The 18,954-nt window shown below is 46.6% G+C and overlaps 1 protein-coding gene across 1 annotated transcript; it reads right to left on the minus strand.

Moving 5' to 3' along the window:
- Nucleotides 1–1,318: 1,318 nt before the first annotated feature.
- On the minus strand, nucleotides 1,319–2,747 carry LOC134929436 (kinesin-like protein KIF19). The gene has a single exon (XM_063925065.1). The coding sequence runs from the start codon at nucleotides 2,687–2,689 to the stop codon at nucleotides 1,430–1,432; it is 1,260 nt and encodes a 419-aa protein (XP_063781135.1). The 5' UTR covers nucleotides 2,690–2,747; the 3' UTR covers nucleotides 1,319–1,429.
- Nucleotides 2,748–18,954: the final 16,207 nt, after the last annotated feature.

The raw sequence follows: 18,954 nt of genomic DNA on the forward strand, positions 1-18,954 counted from the left end.
AGGCAGCGGGCATTGGCGGCATCGGACTGAGGTGCAAATTAGTGGCAGAGGGCTGGGTCAGTTGATGGTGGGCGAGTTTGTAAGCCATTGGTGGTGGGAGCGGGCATCGGCTCAGAGGCAGTAGCGGGCATTGGCTCGGCGGCGGTAGGGGTCATTGGCAGGATTCGGCAGACATTATGGCTGTAGTGCCTCACCAGCCACTGACCTCACCGCACACCACTGTATTAAACAGTGTATTTATAAAAGTACAGTATAGTGTATACAAAGTCACAAAATGTTGTGACTTTGTTTACAATATACTTTATCCCTTTAAAAGTCCTTGAGTGCTGCCCCTTTTCTCTGTATATGTACAGTATAAGATGCAATTCACCCCAGCCCACCTAGTGACCACCTGAATCTCCCCTTGGTAGGTAGGTGTGTTTGTGTGTGTGTGTGTGTGTGTGTGTGTGTGTGTGTGTGTGTGTGTGTGTGTGGGGGGGAGGGTTTGCAGGTTAGGGAGCGCTAGGATGATGCTTTGCCTAGGGTGCATAGAGACCTTACACAGGCCTTGCTTACGAAGCAGGGAAGCTGTTGCCAGCAGCTTCCCTGAAAATAAAAAACCTAACAAAGTCTTTTCCAGCAGAACTCTGGAGAGCTCCACTATCATGCGTCCAGTCTCACCGGGCACAATTTCTAAACTGAGGTCTGGAGGAAGGGTATAGAGGGAGGAGCCAGTTCACACTGTGGAAAAGTCTTAAAGTGCCGAAGGCTCTTGCGAATCCGTCTATACCCCATGGTACTAATAGGAGCCCAGCATCATCTAGGACGTTAGAGAAATGTCAATGTGAAACATAATGAACTGAAACCACGAAGAGCACAAATTATATATAAGCAGCTGAAGTACAGATGGAGCCATGCTAGTCGTGGTTCCGTCTGTAACTAGGGGCGCGCCTATCGCTGAGAACGTCTCCACCCGGCCGGGCGCGCGTGACGGAGACGCACCCCGTTCACTTGAATGGAGAGCGTCTCAGTCCATGCGCCCAGATAGAGACTCTCACAATGGGAGCGTCTCTGTGCACTCCAGGAGTGACCAGGCGGACGTATCGCCCAGTCACGCCAGAAGTGCACGCCTGTGATGGGGCCGCCTCAGATTAGCGCGGCTCCATCTGTACCCGACATTGCCCAGGTTTAAATGTTAAAGTTATTAACGTATCAAGGAGTTAGATGGAACTGTCAATATTTTACAAATAATTAGCAGCTCTTCCAACACACCAATGAGGTGGCTGCCCAGTGTCGTTTTTTTTTTTCTTGGGGTGTCGCCGGTAGCCCTAATCCCCAGCTCTCATTTTTTTTTTATAATAACCTTTACCACCAACGGTGTTCCTGCCGGCTGGCCCAAGTGGTGTTTCTGCCGGCCCAAGTGATGTATCTACCAGCCCAAGTGGTGTTTCTACAGCCATCTACGTGCTAATTCTAGAAATGTGTAAGAATTTGCACTGGCACGAGCTGTAGCACTGATCTCATGTGCAGACTGTAAATTCTTTGCCATAGGGACCATGCGGGGCAAATTAATCAGCGGTGCCATAGTGCGTCTCATAATAAACTGCATGTCTTTCTGCAGCACCGCGCCCCCCCTGCCCCTCTCAGCAGTACCATGGGGGGCACTGTTTCTCTCCACCCGCGTCTGGATGAATTTGGCCTTGCTCCCATAGGTCATTGTGCTGCGTGACTCTTCAAAGGCACTATCTGCAGGGCTGACGTGTGCAATCATGACCATTCTACTTTTTCCGCTCAGTGCGCCCTTTAGCAGCCAGGTCAGTTTACTGTCCCGATAGTTTATATGGCTGCCTGGTTTCTCGCGCAGTGCCATGATGCACTTCCTGAGGGCGAGGAGGGAGCGGTTGATGTAACCTCCTTCTTTCATGGTCTTGCCACTGTTTGTAGTCTGGCTTGCTCGCTCTGATCCTGCCAGGTCCACCATGTACAGGCGGCCTGTGCTAACCCCATCACTGCCTGTTTGTTTTACAGTGATTTGTAATATGGCATGGGAGCGTGATGAGGTCTTATTAGCTGCTGTTGTTGTTTCAGAGCGCCTTTTGTTTCCCATCTTCAGCAGATTCATGGCCTCCTCAGGAGTGCTAGGGGAGAACGCAGTAATCCCTAGTATTTTGGTGTTACCATAAGGATCCTCTCTGAGGGCCAAAGATCCAGAAGAAGGTCTTAATAGGTCCCGGATTGTTTCATTGTAGATCTCAGCATATGACAATGATACAGAGAAATTATCTCTCCTTCCGGTCTCCTCAATCGTCTTATACAGGTCCTTCAGGGTGCGATAAATCATTCCGGGCTCGCGAGGCTTACCCATCATAGTATAGGTCTTCCCTGTGCCTGTTGGGCCGTAGGCGAATATGGCAGCATTGTACCCAGCTAGGATGTCATCCACTATGTTCTTCATCGTGGAATCATATACATTTTCCTGAGTAGCTGCCTGATCGAACACGTGGTTAAAGGTGAATGTTGTTTCTCTTGTCCTGCTCGAGCGCAGTACGTCATAAGGATCCTCGCCAGGGTCCTTCAGTAGCAGCGTCTGCGGACCAAGTTGGTGTGTGATGCACTGGGCTCGATTCTTAGTCTCCATCAAATTAAATGGACGGATGCGCAGAGCCACAGTCACCTGATGGTCTATAGCGTTCTTCTGTTTAGTATTCATCTTCTCTTGATTCTAATATCAGAAAAGCGAAAGAAAATTATCTGTGTGTTGGCACAAGTCCAGCAATATCAGATATGAGCCAGGAAGCAGCCAGCTGCCTGTTCTATACCCATCAGCTGCATTATGACATCATTATGACATCACAATCAGCTGCACTATGACATCACTATGACATAGGCACACACCACCACCACCACATATACACACACATAGTACACACTACACACATACTGTTCACATAGCATATATACAGTACACACACCACCACCACCACATATACACATACATACACACACCACCACCACCACATATACACATACACACACCACCACCACCACCACCACATATATGCCAGGGACGTGCACTCAGGGGAGGCAGGGGAGGCAGTGCATCCCTGTGATTAATTATTGAAATCATACAAAAAGATACTTATGACACATAGTCTGTGTCATAAGTATCTTCTTTATTTAATTGTAATAATTTTGTGTGTTTAAATTACTTTGGGAGGCACTGATAGCAGTGCCTCCAATAGATAATGGGAACGGGGGCAGAACGAGGGAGCGGGGCCAAGCACTGGGCTGTAAAAGCCCATGAAAACAGATAGGGAAAGCGGCACTAATCCAAGTACCTCGCTGACAGGGACACCACCCCCATGTCAGCGAGGCACCAGTGATTGGACAGCGGATCCAGTGCGGGATCCGCTGTCCAATCACCCACACGCGACACTGGAGGCGAAAGTGGCGGCGGGACCCAGCGGCTGTGACTGGCGTTGGAGCTACAGCAGCGACGGCCCTGAAGCGGGATTGAGGGGTGAGTGCGGTGTATGTTGTACTGGGGGCGGCCAGAGTTCTCCCTGGTCATCAATCACCCTGTACAGGGTACAGATTATTTCCTGCCTGTCCCCTCTCCTGAGACCAGCAGACATTGTATACAGTACGCAGCCGTGGATCATCTAATTGCACTTTCTTCCTACCTTGTGGCTAGTGCTGCTCTCCGTGTGACTTCATAGTAGCCATGTCTCTGTCTACTGTATGGAAATGCTGGATCTTGGAGTCATATACTGGTTTGTACTGAAGTGAAAGCGCTATACATGACTGACAGTGATGGACTGATGGTCAACCCTCTCCGTACTTGTCTGCAGATCCCCGAGTACTGTAGTGTGGGTATTGGCACTCAGTTAGATGTCCCCCTCTCCTCCCTTCTCTCCACTTTCCTCTCTCTCTCTCTCTCTCTCTCTCTCCTTGGACAGAGTGCTCACCTCTCCACCTGGCCCTCCAGATCCCGGATCTGCAGCAGGTAGAACTCCTTGCTGTCCTGCGACACCAGCTCTGCTGCCGCCTGTAGCCCCGGTTTCCCTCCTTCCTGGTGGCGGCGCTGCCCTTCTTCTTCTTGGGCGGCATCTTGTGATCCCTGATGCCGTGCCGGGGTGCTCAGACTAATGTTGCCAGGTGTCCCGTTACTAAGCAATGAGGAGTTGGCGGCTCCGCTGTCAGTGACTGAGCGAGCCGGGCGTATTCCACACCCTGATCTGGTCTGGGGGGCTTGCATCTTCTAAGTTTTTTTCTCTCTCTCTCTCTCTCTCTCTCTCTCTCCTCCCCCCTCCCCCGTGTATTGCTTCAGGAACGAAGTTTGTAAGTATTTATTTTCATTCTTACAGGTACCCCTATTGGATTCTACTGGACAAGTGGACGTGATCGGCGTGGGATGTAGGTAAGTAATCTCTCCCTCATTTTTACAGGTACTCCTATTGAATTCTACTGGACAAGTGGACGTTATCGGCGTGGGATGTAGGTAAGTATGTGTGAGTGTGTAAGTGTGTTTTAATACATTTTTGCTTTCAAGTTGTGTGTGTTGTGTTTTTATTTGGGTATTTTTGTTGTTGTAGAACTACAGGTACCAGCGGGCCCGTTATTTCCCCGCATGCTGGTACTTGAGGTTACCCAAGTACCAACAAGCGGGGGAGGCTTGCTGGGCCTTGTAGTTCCACAACAAAAAACAATATTCTTTTTTTTTAAACACTTATGGCTAACAGCCTGGCACCCACTGCCCTGGGGTGCTGGAGACAGCCTCGGCCTTCACCCCTGGCCCTTGGGTGCCTGGAGGGGGTACCTCATGATTTAAGGGGTTCCCACTCCTCCAGGGAACCGCGGCCAGGGGTGACTAGTTGGGGGGGGGTGTAATTTCGCGGCCGCAGGGACCTACATAAATGTGTCCCCCGGCTGTGGCATCATGTCCCTGGCTAGTGGAGCCCGGTGCAGGTTTTAAAAATATGGGGGATCCCTACATCTTTTGTCTCCCATATTTTTGGAACCAGGACCGGACTAAGAGCCCAGTGCCGGTTGTCTAAATACGGGGAACCCCTGTCCAATTTTTTCCCCAGTATTTAAACAACCAGGACCGGCTCAAAGAGTCCGAGGCTGGTTATACTTAGGAGGGGGGACCTCACACATTTTTTTTTTACATTTTTTAAACCAATCAGACCCTTTTCCATTAAGTTAATGGAATCCCTGGACAACAAAATTGCATTCATGTCCTCCTCCTACTCCCTTCCCAGTCCCAAACACTCATTTTTATTTATTTATTTTATAAAAATTTACAATATATCACAAGTATGTTGAGCAGGCAGGCAGCGGGCATTGGCGGCATCGGACTGAGATGCAAATTAGTGGCAGAGGGCTGGGTCAGTTGATGGTGGGCGAGTTTGTAAGCCATTGGTGGTGGGAGCGGGCATCGGCTCAGGGGCAGTAGCGGGCATTGGCTCGGCGGCGGAAGGGGTCATTGGCAGGATTCGGTGGACATTATGGCTGTAGTGCCTCACCAGCCACTAACCTCACCGCACGCCACTGCAGCACTAAAATGTTCCTTCCGGAAGAGTTACCAGAGAGTTGGTGCAGCCAGGGTCGGACTGGTCCACAGGGATACAGGATAAACCACCGGTGGGCCCACCTGCCTGGGGGGCCCACCCCCTTCTCTAGGCATCAGATTTTGCACTTAAGTTACACATTATCCATATGTTACATTATACTGCACAGGACTATGTTGTACCTTCTACAGAGTTATTGCTTGCTATATATATTTAACAAGGGTCCCAGAACATGCACTACTGGTTAGCCAAGCCTGTAAGCATGGGCCCCTATTTCTGCATTTTGCCCAGTGGGCCCTTCACGTCCCAGTCCGACAGTGGGTGCAGCTGATGGCTTTGAGGGCAGTGGCGGATTTAGCGAGGGGCGATTAGGGCGAACGCCCCCCCTACACATACCAGCACCGGGATGGAGGCCAGGTCCCGCCGCGGTGTTGGGAACGGGGTGGAGAGCGGTGCGGCGCGGCAGGGGAAGGGGAGAGAGAGAGCGTCCTGACGCGCGTACAGGGAGGAGGGGGCGTGGTCAGAACAGAGGCCGGCGGGGACAGGCTTCAGTGATTGTGTACACTGCTGCCTCTGCCATGCCTTCTCTGAGGAGACAGAGAAGGGACGGCAGAGGCAGCAGTGTACACAATAGGGTAGGATTCCCCTTGCCCCCAGTGCTTGCATTATTTTAGCTCATTCAGTGTACTGTAATGTGAATTTCGTCTCATTCTGCATGCTGTAATGTGAATTTCGGCTCATACAGTGTGCTATGATGTGAATTTTGGCTCATTCTGCATGCTATAATGTGAATTTCTGCTCATTCTGCGTGCTATAATGTGAATTTTGGCTCATACAGTGTGCTATAATGTGAATTTCGGCTCATTCTGCGTGCTATAATGTGAATTTCGGCTCATACAGTGTGCTATAATATGAATTTCAGGTCATTCTGCGTGCTATGATGCGAATTTCGGCTCATACAGTGTGCTATAATGTGAATTTCGGCTCATTCTGCGTGCTATAATGTGAATTTCGGCTCATACAATGTGCTATAATGTGAATTTCGGCTCATTCTGCGTGCTGTAATGTGAATTTCGGCTCATTTTGCGTGCTGTAATGTGAATTTCGGCTCATACAGTGTGCTATAATGTGAATTTCGGCTCATTCTGCGTGCTATAATGTGAATTTTGGCTCATACAGTGTGCTACAATGTGAATTTTGGCTCATTCAGTGTGCTATAATGTGAATTTCGGCTCATTCTGTGTGCTATAATGTGAATTCCGGCTCATTCGGTGTGCTATAATGTGAATTTCGGCTCATTCAGTGTGCTACAATGTGAATTTCAGCTCATACAGTGTGCTATAATGTGAATTTTGGCTCATTCAGTGTGCTACAATGTGAATGTCGGCTCATTCAGTGTGCTACAATGTGAATTTCAGCTCATACAGTGTGCTATAATGTGAATTTCGGCTCATACAGTGTGCTATAATGTGAATTTTGGCTCATTCAGTGTGCTATAATGTGAATTTCGGCTCATTCAGTGTGCTACAATGTGAATGTCGGCTCATTCAGTGTGCTACAATGTAAATTTCAGCTCATACAGTGTGCTACAATGTGAATTTCAGCTCATACAGTGTGCTATAATGTGAATTTCGGCTCATACAGTGTGCTATAATGTGAATTTCGGCTCATTCAGTGTGCTATAATGTGAATTTCGGCTCATTCTGTGAGCTATAGAAACATAGAATTTGTTGGCAGATAAGAACCACTTGGCCCATCTAGTCTGCCCCCTTTTTTTTTACATTATTTTTATCTCTAACCTTATTTGATCCTTATTTCTTTGTAAGGAGATCCTTATGTCTATCCCATGTGTCAAAGTCGAAAAATATCATGATTCACAATGCCTTGTACTAACCCCAATGCACATGCCCGCTGCTCGTGCACCCACTCCCCCGTGCGTACGCATCCCCTCAGGTTGCGTAAGGGACGCTCCGACGTCTCCTGCGCATGGAGATGTGTATTTACGGCAGAGTTTGTAAGCATCTAGCGAGCGACTCGATCGCAACATAGTTAACCCATATAGTGTGTTTTATAGATAATATTCCCCTTAACAATGTCAGCAAGTATGTTTAGTTTAAATGGTTCTTGGACGGAGGGATTCCTCTTTGCATGATAGGAAGGGTCAGATAAAGGTTGAAAGGTGGTGTCTAGTATCCAGCTGTAGAGTATTTTAATGGTAACACTTCAGTGTTGGTTAGGAACAGATCGCTCGCTTCTGCGTATAGTTATGTACAAAAGTAGTTTATAGACATTTACTGTATTTGCTGTTTATTACACATGCGGCAGGAATCCTGAGGATACCTCCCTCCTGGGCAGTTGGAAATAGACACAGCCCACCTGTTTAAACCCACCTATAACCTTTTGTTATAGTGCAGAGACACATTCCTGTGTCCAATGAACAACGAGATTATAGGGACCATTGTATTGTTACTGTATGTTGTGTATATAAGGACCACCATTGCTGGGCCAGTCACTCACACTCTCTGAAAGGCTTTCACATTGAATGCTGAGGGCTGGATCCAGGACGCGCTTGCGAATCATTCCCACGTATGTATATTTCTCTGTAGCCATTTTGTTATCCTTTGTGTTTGCCATTCGTTCTCATTCTGTTTGCTTGTGTTTGTGATCGCTTCGCTACTGTTTATATTATTCTTTGTTATTCTGTTTAGATTTCTATGTTAGACTGTAGTGTATAACCTGTATTGTTTTTCCCCTTTTTACTCTAAAGAATCATCCACGTAGGTGTTAGAGCCGGAGTGGTTTTTTTAAATCCAAACCAGGTCTCGTGTTTTCACTAGTTACTGTAAAGGGTTTCTGAGCGTCTCATTCGCTCAAACAGCTTTCATATTTCAAGGTCAATAAGCGTTACATCATTGTAGTATTACAGTACTAAGGTTTACAGTATAAGCAAACCCTTACAGTGTGTTGTTAATAAGGTTTACTGTGTATCACTCTGTGAGCGTCTGTGCCGCTCGTGTCTCACTCTCACACGGCGCAGCGTCCGCTACGCCAATAGCCTAGCATTACGGTACTCGGGCCGCCTATAGCGTGCTCGATACTAAGCGTAAGCCCGTGAGCGTACGTGTTGCTCGTGCGTCGCGCCCACGGCATAGCGTCTGCTACGCTAAGTGCGTACCCTTACGGTACTCCGTGCGCCAATTGCGTACTTAGTCCGTAATAAGTATATAGCTTATGTTCAAAGGTAATAATTGACTTTATTAATTGGGGGCATCGTCCGGGCCTCCTCATATCCGCAACCTAGCGGAACCAGGCAAACTTTATCCATCAGCAAAGGGCGGGAAGGTAGTTTCCCCTGTTAGCCGTTTGGTGGTTGGGGATACGGTAGTGCTGATCAGATAAGCGTCTGCTCCGCTTGGTTTGTAGGGATGCTGGTGGGATCCGGAATCGAAAGGTAAGAACGTTAAGCTATTGTCTTTTAAATCTGTTTAAATGTCTGATTTGTGCAAACTGCGCACGCAACACACGCACACACCTGTGTTCTCATTTGTGTATTTTCACATATCTACCTTTCTGTTTGCCATTAGCATTGATCACGTGCTGAAAAAAATTGTTGCTATTTTAGTTAAAAGTAAAACTAATATTTAGGGAGTAATTGTAAAACACGCTCGCAGCCTGACCCAGTTATAAAGGTTATACAGGAGATACTGTGTGGTGCTTGGTAAATGATTATAGTTAAATATCATTTGCATTTATAGAAGCGTGTTATTTGTGTTACTGCAGACGTATCCGGCTTGCGTACACGTGTCTCTGACCACGTGTGAGACAGCGTACGCTATGCAAAGGCCTACACACGTGGAGTATATTACGCAACGTGCGTACAGATACGCCCACTAAATACAAATCACACAATAGCATTGTTTTAGTAAGGCGATACGGAAGCCACGAGATAATAGCACAAATTTGTTCAGTTTCCTAAATTTAGTTTAAAAAGATCCTCCTCTCGTTGCATTTCCTCTGGGATTAGCCTGTGTTACCTGAATGAAAGAAATTTTCTGTACAGAAAAATCAAAGTATATATGAAGTGAAAGAGCGTGTGTATGCAAGTAAAGTTTTCTTTTGTGTGAACCCCGGAATTCGAGATCTCGTAGAAGGACACCCGTGAAGTGAACACGTGGTGGCGTGGGAGAAGGCCATCTCACGTTAACATTGTATAAGGTAAAAGGAGCAATTAGTGTTACAGCAGACCAAAATGTCCGCGAAAGTCAGAAATCCGTTAAAAGTACCTACACGAAGCGCTGAAGACCCTGACTTAAGAAAGGTCAGAGGTAGTGAGCGCAGCCCCGGGGGTTGGCGCAGTACCCATATAGGCCCGTTTTGAGAATACGCTCCAGCTGAAGGTTTCGCAGCCTAAACAACCGATTCCGCTGGTCGTGTGGCGGATAAGTAATAGTTACTTATACGCAGTGCGACTGTACCGCATGTAACTGTGTGCATTAGTTGGTTACCTTGATACCCATTACGCAATTTGCGTACGCTTTGCGGGATCATAAACGCTATTTGTACACTTTAACGTGATTTGTGTAGGTTTTTTTTTATTTTAAGGGAGGTTCGCTGATCACTCAGGAATTCTCCAGCAACTGATACTTACTGGGGAGGGTAGCATACTCCCACACGCCCCAGTAAATAGAGGTTACACAGGGGCCCTGGGTTGAGTACGCCAGCGCTGAAGCAGTGTGTGGGCATATTGGTCGACGTGGGCGAGAGTGGGTGAAGGCACTCGTTGGACTTTCACCGTTGCCTTACCTCTGAGAACGTGGTTTTTGTAGGAATTCGCTGAGAAGGCAATACCTGCAAAGAATGGGGGGCCAGTTGCTCAAGTAAGGGACGATCAACCAAGGTTCAGGTTGATATAATTCTGCGGCCAGTAGGGTCGGCGAGGTACATAATGTGTGAAAAATATGGATCACACGCCGAGGTTTTATGCAATGAGTGGGAACGTATGACTGTGAACGATGGGGAGAAGTTCCCTAGGGTAGGCAGTTTTAATCCTGAGGTTTTGCAAAATTTAAGGAGAAGGATATGTCTGATAAAATCCGGGAAGCAACGGATTAGACATTATGATTATTTACAGTTATGGAAACAGGAAGGTGAGATATAACGGGGACTAGCTCAAGCAGCTAGTTCCAATCCTATCAGGAAACTGATAGCTACCGCACCACCACCACCATACATAACAGGAGAGAAAGTGGCTACAGAGAATGGCATACTGGTATATGATAAAAGTGCACTTAATAAATGTATTAATGATAAGAGTAAAGTAGATAAGTGTACTGATGCTAATGTTAACCCGTGCAAGTTGTATCCCGTCTTAAACTTCCCCCAGGACTGCGAACAGGAAGATGAGCCTACTACAATATCGGCACTCTCTCTAGCAGCTACCATAAGAGAGACTACAGTGGGCACGGCCCAACCAGTAAGAGGAGTAGCAAAGGCCCCTAGTGGAGGGACAGGTGAGGTCGTGTCCACAGGTAAGTACGGTACTGTACATTATGCAGAAACAATTACACCACACATTGTAGAATCAACCCAGAATGATGTAATTGAACTTAATCCTGTCAGGGTGATCGCAGTCCCAAATGGAAGAACTGACGCTTCAGGAGTCACTCCCGTCAGGAACATTGCAATGCATTGCCCCTGGTCTCGGACAGAATTGAGGACAATTATGTCAGAATTCCCTGATCCTAGGAAAGATCTAGTTGCAAGCCAAAGGTTCATTAAAGAACTAGGTAACTCCGCAGAACCCAATAACAAAGATTGGCGGACATTGCTGAGGGCATGTTTGCCCTCCAATATCGACTCTGCGAGATTTATCACTGATTGTAAGTTAGATGAAGAGGTACCGCTCACTGATGAGTACAATCAGGACAATGTAAAACGGATCAACCTGCAGTTAGGAGTATATTTCCCAGCTGTTGTCAAGTGGAACAAAATCTTCTCCATAAGACAAAAAGAAGGTGAAACTGCTCCTGATTATTTCCATTGGGGACTGCAGGAAATGGCTAGGTACACTGGAATAGAAGACATTAAGACAAATGTGCATCATAGGGAAGTAGCGGTTTCTGTATTAATGGATGGTTTAAAGGAAGTGTTGAGAACAAGGGTACAGACCACTCAACCAAATTGGCGAGGTATGTCGGTGGCTGCTTTGAGAGAGACCGCTATTGAGCATGATCGGAACATCATGAGACACAGGGAGTCACAGGGCGATAAGCTGATGGCAGTAAGTATACAAGCCCTTACAACAAAGCCACCTCAGCCTAAGCCCCAGACCCCTGTGGGTAAGTCAAATGTGATAACATGTTACAACTGTCACAGAGAAGGTCATTTTGCACGAGGTTGTATGTTTAAAGACACAGAGAAGGTATATCAACCCCCTAGACATGACACACGTAATTGGGATCAGGGACCGCAGAGACGGAGTTATGAGCCACATGCAAGGGAAACAAGAAGGTACCCACCAAGAAGAGACTGGCAAGTCTCTGAAAATTCCCAGTTACCCCCTTCACATGTTGTAGCTGCCAGCGCGCTGCGGGGAGGTCACCACATACAATAGGGGTGGGGCCACACCTGTAGTCTGCAGCCAGTGAAATTAATTGCGAGCCTTGGAAGTGAACCCGAGGTCACAATTGATGTAGCTGGTAGATCTCTACCTTTCCTTGTAGAGACGGGGGCGGCCAAGTCAGTGATAAATTCGATGGTGGGTATGAAGACCACTGGTAAAACAATTCCAGCCATGGGAGTAACAGGAGTAGTACAACACTACCCCTTAAGCAAACCAGCAGAGATTACGATAGGGCCTCTGCAGACCAAGCACTCCTTTTTGCTAGCTGCATCGGCTCCGACTAATCTACTTGGGAGAGATTTACTGTGCAACATGGGGTGTGTCATATATTGTACTCCTGGAGGTGTGTTCTTAGATATACCCGAGAATCACGCTCAGGAAGTGCAGGATATGCTAGACTCCCCACAAAGGCTAATGTCACACACTGCTGTTACAGACAGGTGTCCATCCAAGGTAGAGGAAATGATTTCCCAGATACCGGAGTCACTTTGGACCAAGGATGGACAAGACACTGGATTGATGGCAAATGTAGCTCCTGTAGTAGTTCAAGTAAAAGATGGTAGGATAGCTCCAAAAATCCCACAGTATCCTCTGAAGCCAGAGGTGGAGTTAGGAGTTTACCCAGTATTAGAGCGCTTGCTACAACAGGGCATTCTGGTTAGGACATCCAGCACTGCCAATAGTCCCATCTTCCCTGTGAAAAAGAGTGGGGGGAGGGGTTACAGGCTAGTGCAGGATCTAAGGGGGATCAACAAAATAGTTGAGAGCCAATTCCCCGTAGTGCCAAATCCAGCTGTCATCCTAATGCAAATCCCTCCCACTGCGAAATTTTTCACTGTAATTGACCTCTGCTCCGCTTTCTTTTCGGTTCCTCTGCACCCTGATAGCCAATACTTGTTCGCATTTACATACAGAGGAGTACAGTACACCTGGACTCGCCTACCCCAAGGTTTCATTGACAGCCCAAGTATTTTCTCACAGGCTTTGAATGACTGTTTACAATCCTTTCAACCTGAGAGCGGATCAGTATTAATACAGTATGTAGATGACTTATTGCTGTGTTCTGATTCACTCGAGTCGTCCTTGAGAGACACGAAACAGCTTCTGTTTCATCTTTCTGATACGGGACACAAGGTTTCAAAGGATAAGTTGCAATTATGCCAAACCAAGGTAAAATATTTGGGACATTGCTTAACACAAGGACTGAGACACCTCACCGCTGATAGAATACAGGCGATTCGCGACATGACTCTGCCACAGACACAGCAACAGATTCGCACTTTCCTAGGAATGTGTGGGTACTGCTGCAACTGGATCCCAGGATTTTCCATACTAGCCTTACCTTTGCAAGAGATGGTCTCATCAAACAAACCAGATCGGATTTCGCACACAGATGAGTCCGAACTGGCATTTGAGAGACTTAAACAGTGCCTAACGCAGGCACCAGCATTAGGTATGCCAGATTATGGGAAACCCTTTGAACTGTACGGTACGGAAAGTGCTGGGTGTGCGGCAGGTGTTTTAACCCAGAAGCATGGTGATGCCAGCAGGCCGGTAGCCTACTACAGCGCTCAGCTAGACACCGTAGCACGATCCCTCCCCACATGCTTGCAAATTGTTGCCGCGATAGCATTGCTAGTGAGTAAAAGCGAAGATGTAGTGTTAGGACACAACCTGACAATCCATACACCACATGCAGTGTCAGCCTTGCTGAATTCTGCCCAAACCAGACACGTCTCATCTGCACGGTTTACAAGGTGGGAATTAGCACTAATGGCCCCTGTAAACATCACCATAAGGAGATGCAGCGTACTAAATCCTGCAACATATCTCCCAGGTGTGCCTGGACAGGCACAAAGGGTGGGGGATGAGAATGATGGCGAAGGAGGATTTAGTACAGACACTGACACACATGATTGTATGGAATATTTGACCCAAAATTTCACTGCAAGGCCTGACATCAGTGACAACCCACTGGAAGGTGTAGATTTTACTTTTTACACTGATGGTAGTTGCCACAGACAGACGGACTCAGAAGACTTGTGTACTGGATACGCAGTCGTAGATGACAAAGGTACCATAGAAGTGGAACCCCTGGGCCCACCTCACTCAGCTCAAGTTGCTGAGCTGGTCACCCTAACCAGAGCGTGTGAATAGGCTAAAGATAAGTCAGCCAATATCTACACGGATTCTAGGTATGCCTTTGGAGTAGTGCATGATTTCGGGGCCCTATGGCGCCTCCGAAATTTCATCACGGCAGCTGGCACACCCGTGGCGCATGCAACCCACATCAAAAGACTTCTAGCAGCGATACAGGAACCCGACAGAGTGGCTGTTATCAAGTGTAAAGCCCACACATACAGCCAAGACCCAGTGTCACTTGGTAACAGCCGGGCAGATGAAGCTGCAAAATCAGCAGCCAGTAACCCCATACAGACAGACATCACACACCTGATGGTATTCAATACCGTCAGCACACAGAAATTGAGTGAAATGCAAGATTTGTGTTCTCCACAGGAAAAGGCAGTCTGGAGGTCAAAAGGATATGGCCAGGAGTCCTCAGGACTCTGGACAGATGGACAGGGTAAGCCAGTGGCACCCAGAGCATACCTTCCAAGTTTAGCGGAGGCGGCCCATGGGCTAACTCATCTTGGCAAAGAAGGAATGTGCAAGTTGGTAAGAGCCTACTGGTGTGCACCAGGATTTTCTTCCCATGCGGGTAAGAGGGCAATGACATGCCTCACCTGCTTGAGGAAGAACATTGGAAAGGCAATACCAACAGAACCATCCCACATCCCGCCAACGGACGGCCCTTTTCAGGTAATACAAATTGATTTCATACAATTGCCACCTTGTAGAAATTTAAAGTATGTATTGGTTTGTATTGATGTGTTTTCAAATTGGGTTGAAGCGTTCCCCGCTGCCACAAATACCGCTACGTTTACTGCAAAGAAAATTGTGCAGGAATTTGTGTGCAGGTATGGTATCCCTAGGATAATTGAAAGTGATAGGGGTACCCATTTTACAGGTGAAGTCTTTCAGGTAATGTGCAAATTAATGGGAATTAATAGTAAGCTGCATACTCCGTACCGCCCACAGGCGAGTGCGAAAGTGGAAAGAGTAAACAGCACTATTAAGAACAAGTTGAGCAAAGTAATGGCTGAAACTGGATTGTTGTGGCCAGAAGCTTTGCCACTTGTACTGTACAGCATCAGAACCACTCCCAGGTCCCCTCTTAATCTGTCACCCTTTGAAATTCTTTTTGGTCAACAACCCCATATAATGATTGACCCCCAGGATGATTTGAAATGTAACAATGAAGTCACTGTAAAGTATTTGGTTAAGATGAGCAAGCAGTTGAGGAATCAGAATAGCAATCTAAAGCTGGTGATTCCTGATCTGCTGGACAGTAATTGTCATGACATTGAACCTGGGGATTATGTAATGATTCGCAATTTTCTACGCTCAGGTTGCCTGATTGAACGGTGGGAAGGTCCGTACCAAGTCTTATTGACCAGCACGACAGCATTGAAGGTTGCCGAGAGAGAGACTTGGGTCCACTCATCCCACTGTAAGAAAGTCGCTGACCCAGAGAGAGCTCATGACAAAGAGCAGAGTGTGGAGGAAACCATGTCACTGGAGTGTCTGTTCCGGGAAGGCTGAGAGGCAGGACTGTTGTCACGGCACCTGAGCACAGAAAACGACAAGATCAGAGGCGGTTGTCGCGCCAAGTTCTTTTCCCTCCTAGCTATTTTCCTTTCCCCTATTACAACTTTTTCTTTCTCCTCCTGTAAGATGGACTCGTCCCAAGAGACTGCAGTCCGTGTTTTCCTGTTGACCAGAGCAGTCTGTTTCGGTGAGAGTACCAGTGAGGTCGAGAAAGGATCTGGAATGGGTTCTGATGACCAGGATGGATTCGTAGAATTCCAAGAACAACACAATCACCGAGCAAAGGCGAGTATCAGAAAACGATCTGGTAGCCATGACACTAATAGACATTGTGAAGGATTGTTAGCTGAAGAGAACGGTATCTGTAGGAATTGTGACAACATAGCTGAGGACGGGTGCATCCAGAGATGTCAGTCCAGCATTAATATCGATATGGACCGTCATCCATTGAGTGACTATCACTCATTAGTGGGTAAGGTTTTAAACCAAACAGAATGCTGGGTGTGCTCACAAGTACCTCAAGGTCATAGAAAGTCAGGACTAGTGCCATACTCTTTAACGATAGATGAGGTACTTGAATCAAGGGGTGGGAGACTGGTGGACAAGAAATTTAATATTTCTAGGCCTCCTAGTTTGAAGCTCCACCAATACCATGTGGATAGATCCCTAATATGTTTTAACATTTCCAATCCCCGAAATCCGGGAAATTGGGAGGTGACATGGAACAACCAAACCATTACATTCTCACACAGAGCCGATAGAATGCCCGTAGACTCAGAGCTTATACGCCAAATAGCCAACAGTGGAAGATATTTTCAATATAGGTACACTCTAGGAAGTAGGCCCATGCGAGTTGGAGAAGTATCACCAGGATACTGTGCGCATATCATACAACCTGATACGTGTACTAGACAAATGAGAGAGTTAGGGATAGGATTCTTCCCCTGGAAGGTTTGTAATATGGTGATGTCATTTTCTGTCCCATATGTCCTCCCCGATGATGCATACTTCATATGTGGGAGGAAGGCGTATAAGTGGCTTGCCCCAAACTCAGAGGGATTGTGTTACATTGGAAGAGTGTTGCCAGAAGTAATGACCATTACCCATGAAAAGATGAAAGACATTCACCGCAATGCTCAAGCTCCTTACACTCACACCCATTACGAACACATTGTAAAGAGACACCTTGCAGATAGGACAGAGCATGCAGCCTCTGATTTGATCCACGAATCCACCGGGATTCAACTCCTACTCGCGCTAGATATCACCCGTACCGCCAGAGGAGTTATAAATTTTAGGTATATTACCGCGCTAGCGAACCTGATAGACAATATCACCGAGATGTATGATGACACCTTCAGGTATACTGGGAGAGAATTGCAAGCTTACAAAACGGAACTGATTCAGCACAGGATGGTTCTAAATTAAATCACAGCGGTGACAGGAGGGTATTGTGTCACCCTAGCAACTCAGTATGGTGTAAAGTGTTGTACATATATCACAAACAGCACTGAGGACCCAACAGAGGTCATAGATCAAAAGATGGACGATATCTTGCAATTGAAGTGGGAGTTCCGAAGGAGACACAACCTTACCCTTTCTTCTGTGGGTAATGAACTGACCGGCTGGGTATCATGGTTGAACCCACGCAATTGGTTCTCAGGTTTAGGAGAATGGGCTCAAAATGTTATCGTTGCTGTAGGGAAATTCCTCTTGTGTATCCTAGGAGTTGTCATAATGATTGGTTTGATATTTAGATGTGTTCGAATATTAATGAATTGCAGGCGAAGTACCAAATGAATGAGTTTGAGGAGCGAGGGCATTGTAACAACAACTAGTTTCATTTATGACCCATCAATCGAGACAATGTTGTGATAAGACGTGATTCCACGGTCCGTTTCTTTCACCCGTTTCTCCTTTGTTTTTCTCCAAGGTAAAAAGACATCTACTCGGAAGAAGAATTTGATGACCCATTATACAGACCATTGATGAACTGTTTCACCGACAATTGATGAACCCTTAGAGACTTTAATTTTTATGGACACTTGAAGAGCTTTGCTTGCCACTTACAGCAAAGATACTGCAAATCTGGACAAGACATCAACAGGACTCCAACAGACGCCCAAGGACGACCACATACATAATCATACAAATGCATTTATAACGCATGTTTCTTATCTTCATCTCTACTATCTCCAGGTAGTGACACACATAGTCGATAGGTAATATAGACACATATATTAGCACTCACATATTTTCCCCCTCCATGTATCATCAACTAATGTGCACCCCATTTGTTGGAACTAAAAAGCCGAAAAGAGCTCGGTAGAGTTTGTTAGCCCATTTACAGACCCTTAATACGGGATAAGAAGGATTCAATGTATACTTCGTAATACCTCGAAGCTTGGTTTAGAACACGTACGGCACGATGATACATGACCCCTCAGACATGGATTTCATACATACATGCTTTTACTATCTCATTAGGTCATACATTTCCCACCTTCTCCTCTCCTCCCTACTCCCAATCATAAATAGATAGTTCATGGTATTATATATTTTTCTGCTTAAATTGTTTAGATAGTGGCAGTTATTGGTGACTGCCAAAGGGTGGACTGTCAAAGACGAAAAATATCATGATTCACAATGCTTTGTACTAACCCCAATGCACATGCCCGCTACTCGTGCACCCACTCCCCCGTGCGTACGCATCCCCTCAGGTTGCGTAAGGGACGCTCCGACGTCTCCTGCGCATGGAGATGTGTATTTACGGCGGAGTTTGTAAGCGTCTAGCGAGCGACTCGATCGCAACATAGTTAACCCATATAGTGTGTTTTATAGATAATATTCCCCTTAACAATGTCAGCAAGTATGTTTAGTTTAAATGGTTCTTGGACGGAGGGATTCCTCTTTGCATGATAGGAAGGGTCAGATAAAGGTTGAAAGGTGGTGTCTAGTATCCAGCTGTAGAGTATTTTAATGGTAACATTTCAGTGTTGGTTAGGAACAGATCGCTCGCTTCTGCGTATAGTTATGTGCAAAAGTAGTTTATAGACATTTACTGTATTTGCTGTTTATTACACATGCGGCGGGAATCCTGAGGATACCTCC

Source organism: Pseudophryne corroboree, chromosome 5, assembly GCF_028390025.1.
Source record: "Pseudophryne corroboree isolate aPseCor3 chromosome 5, aPseCor3.hap2, whole genome shotgun sequence".
Taxonomy (NCBI): domain Eukaryota; kingdom Metazoa; phylum Chordata; class Amphibia; order Anura; family Myobatrachidae; genus Pseudophryne; species Pseudophryne corroboree.

Bases quoted from the DNA above. Each gene is read 5' to 3' on its own strand.
- LOC134929436 (XM_063925065.1), bottom strand. From the start codon at position 2,689: ATGAATACTAAACAGAAGAACGCTATAGACCATCAGGTGACTGTGGCT.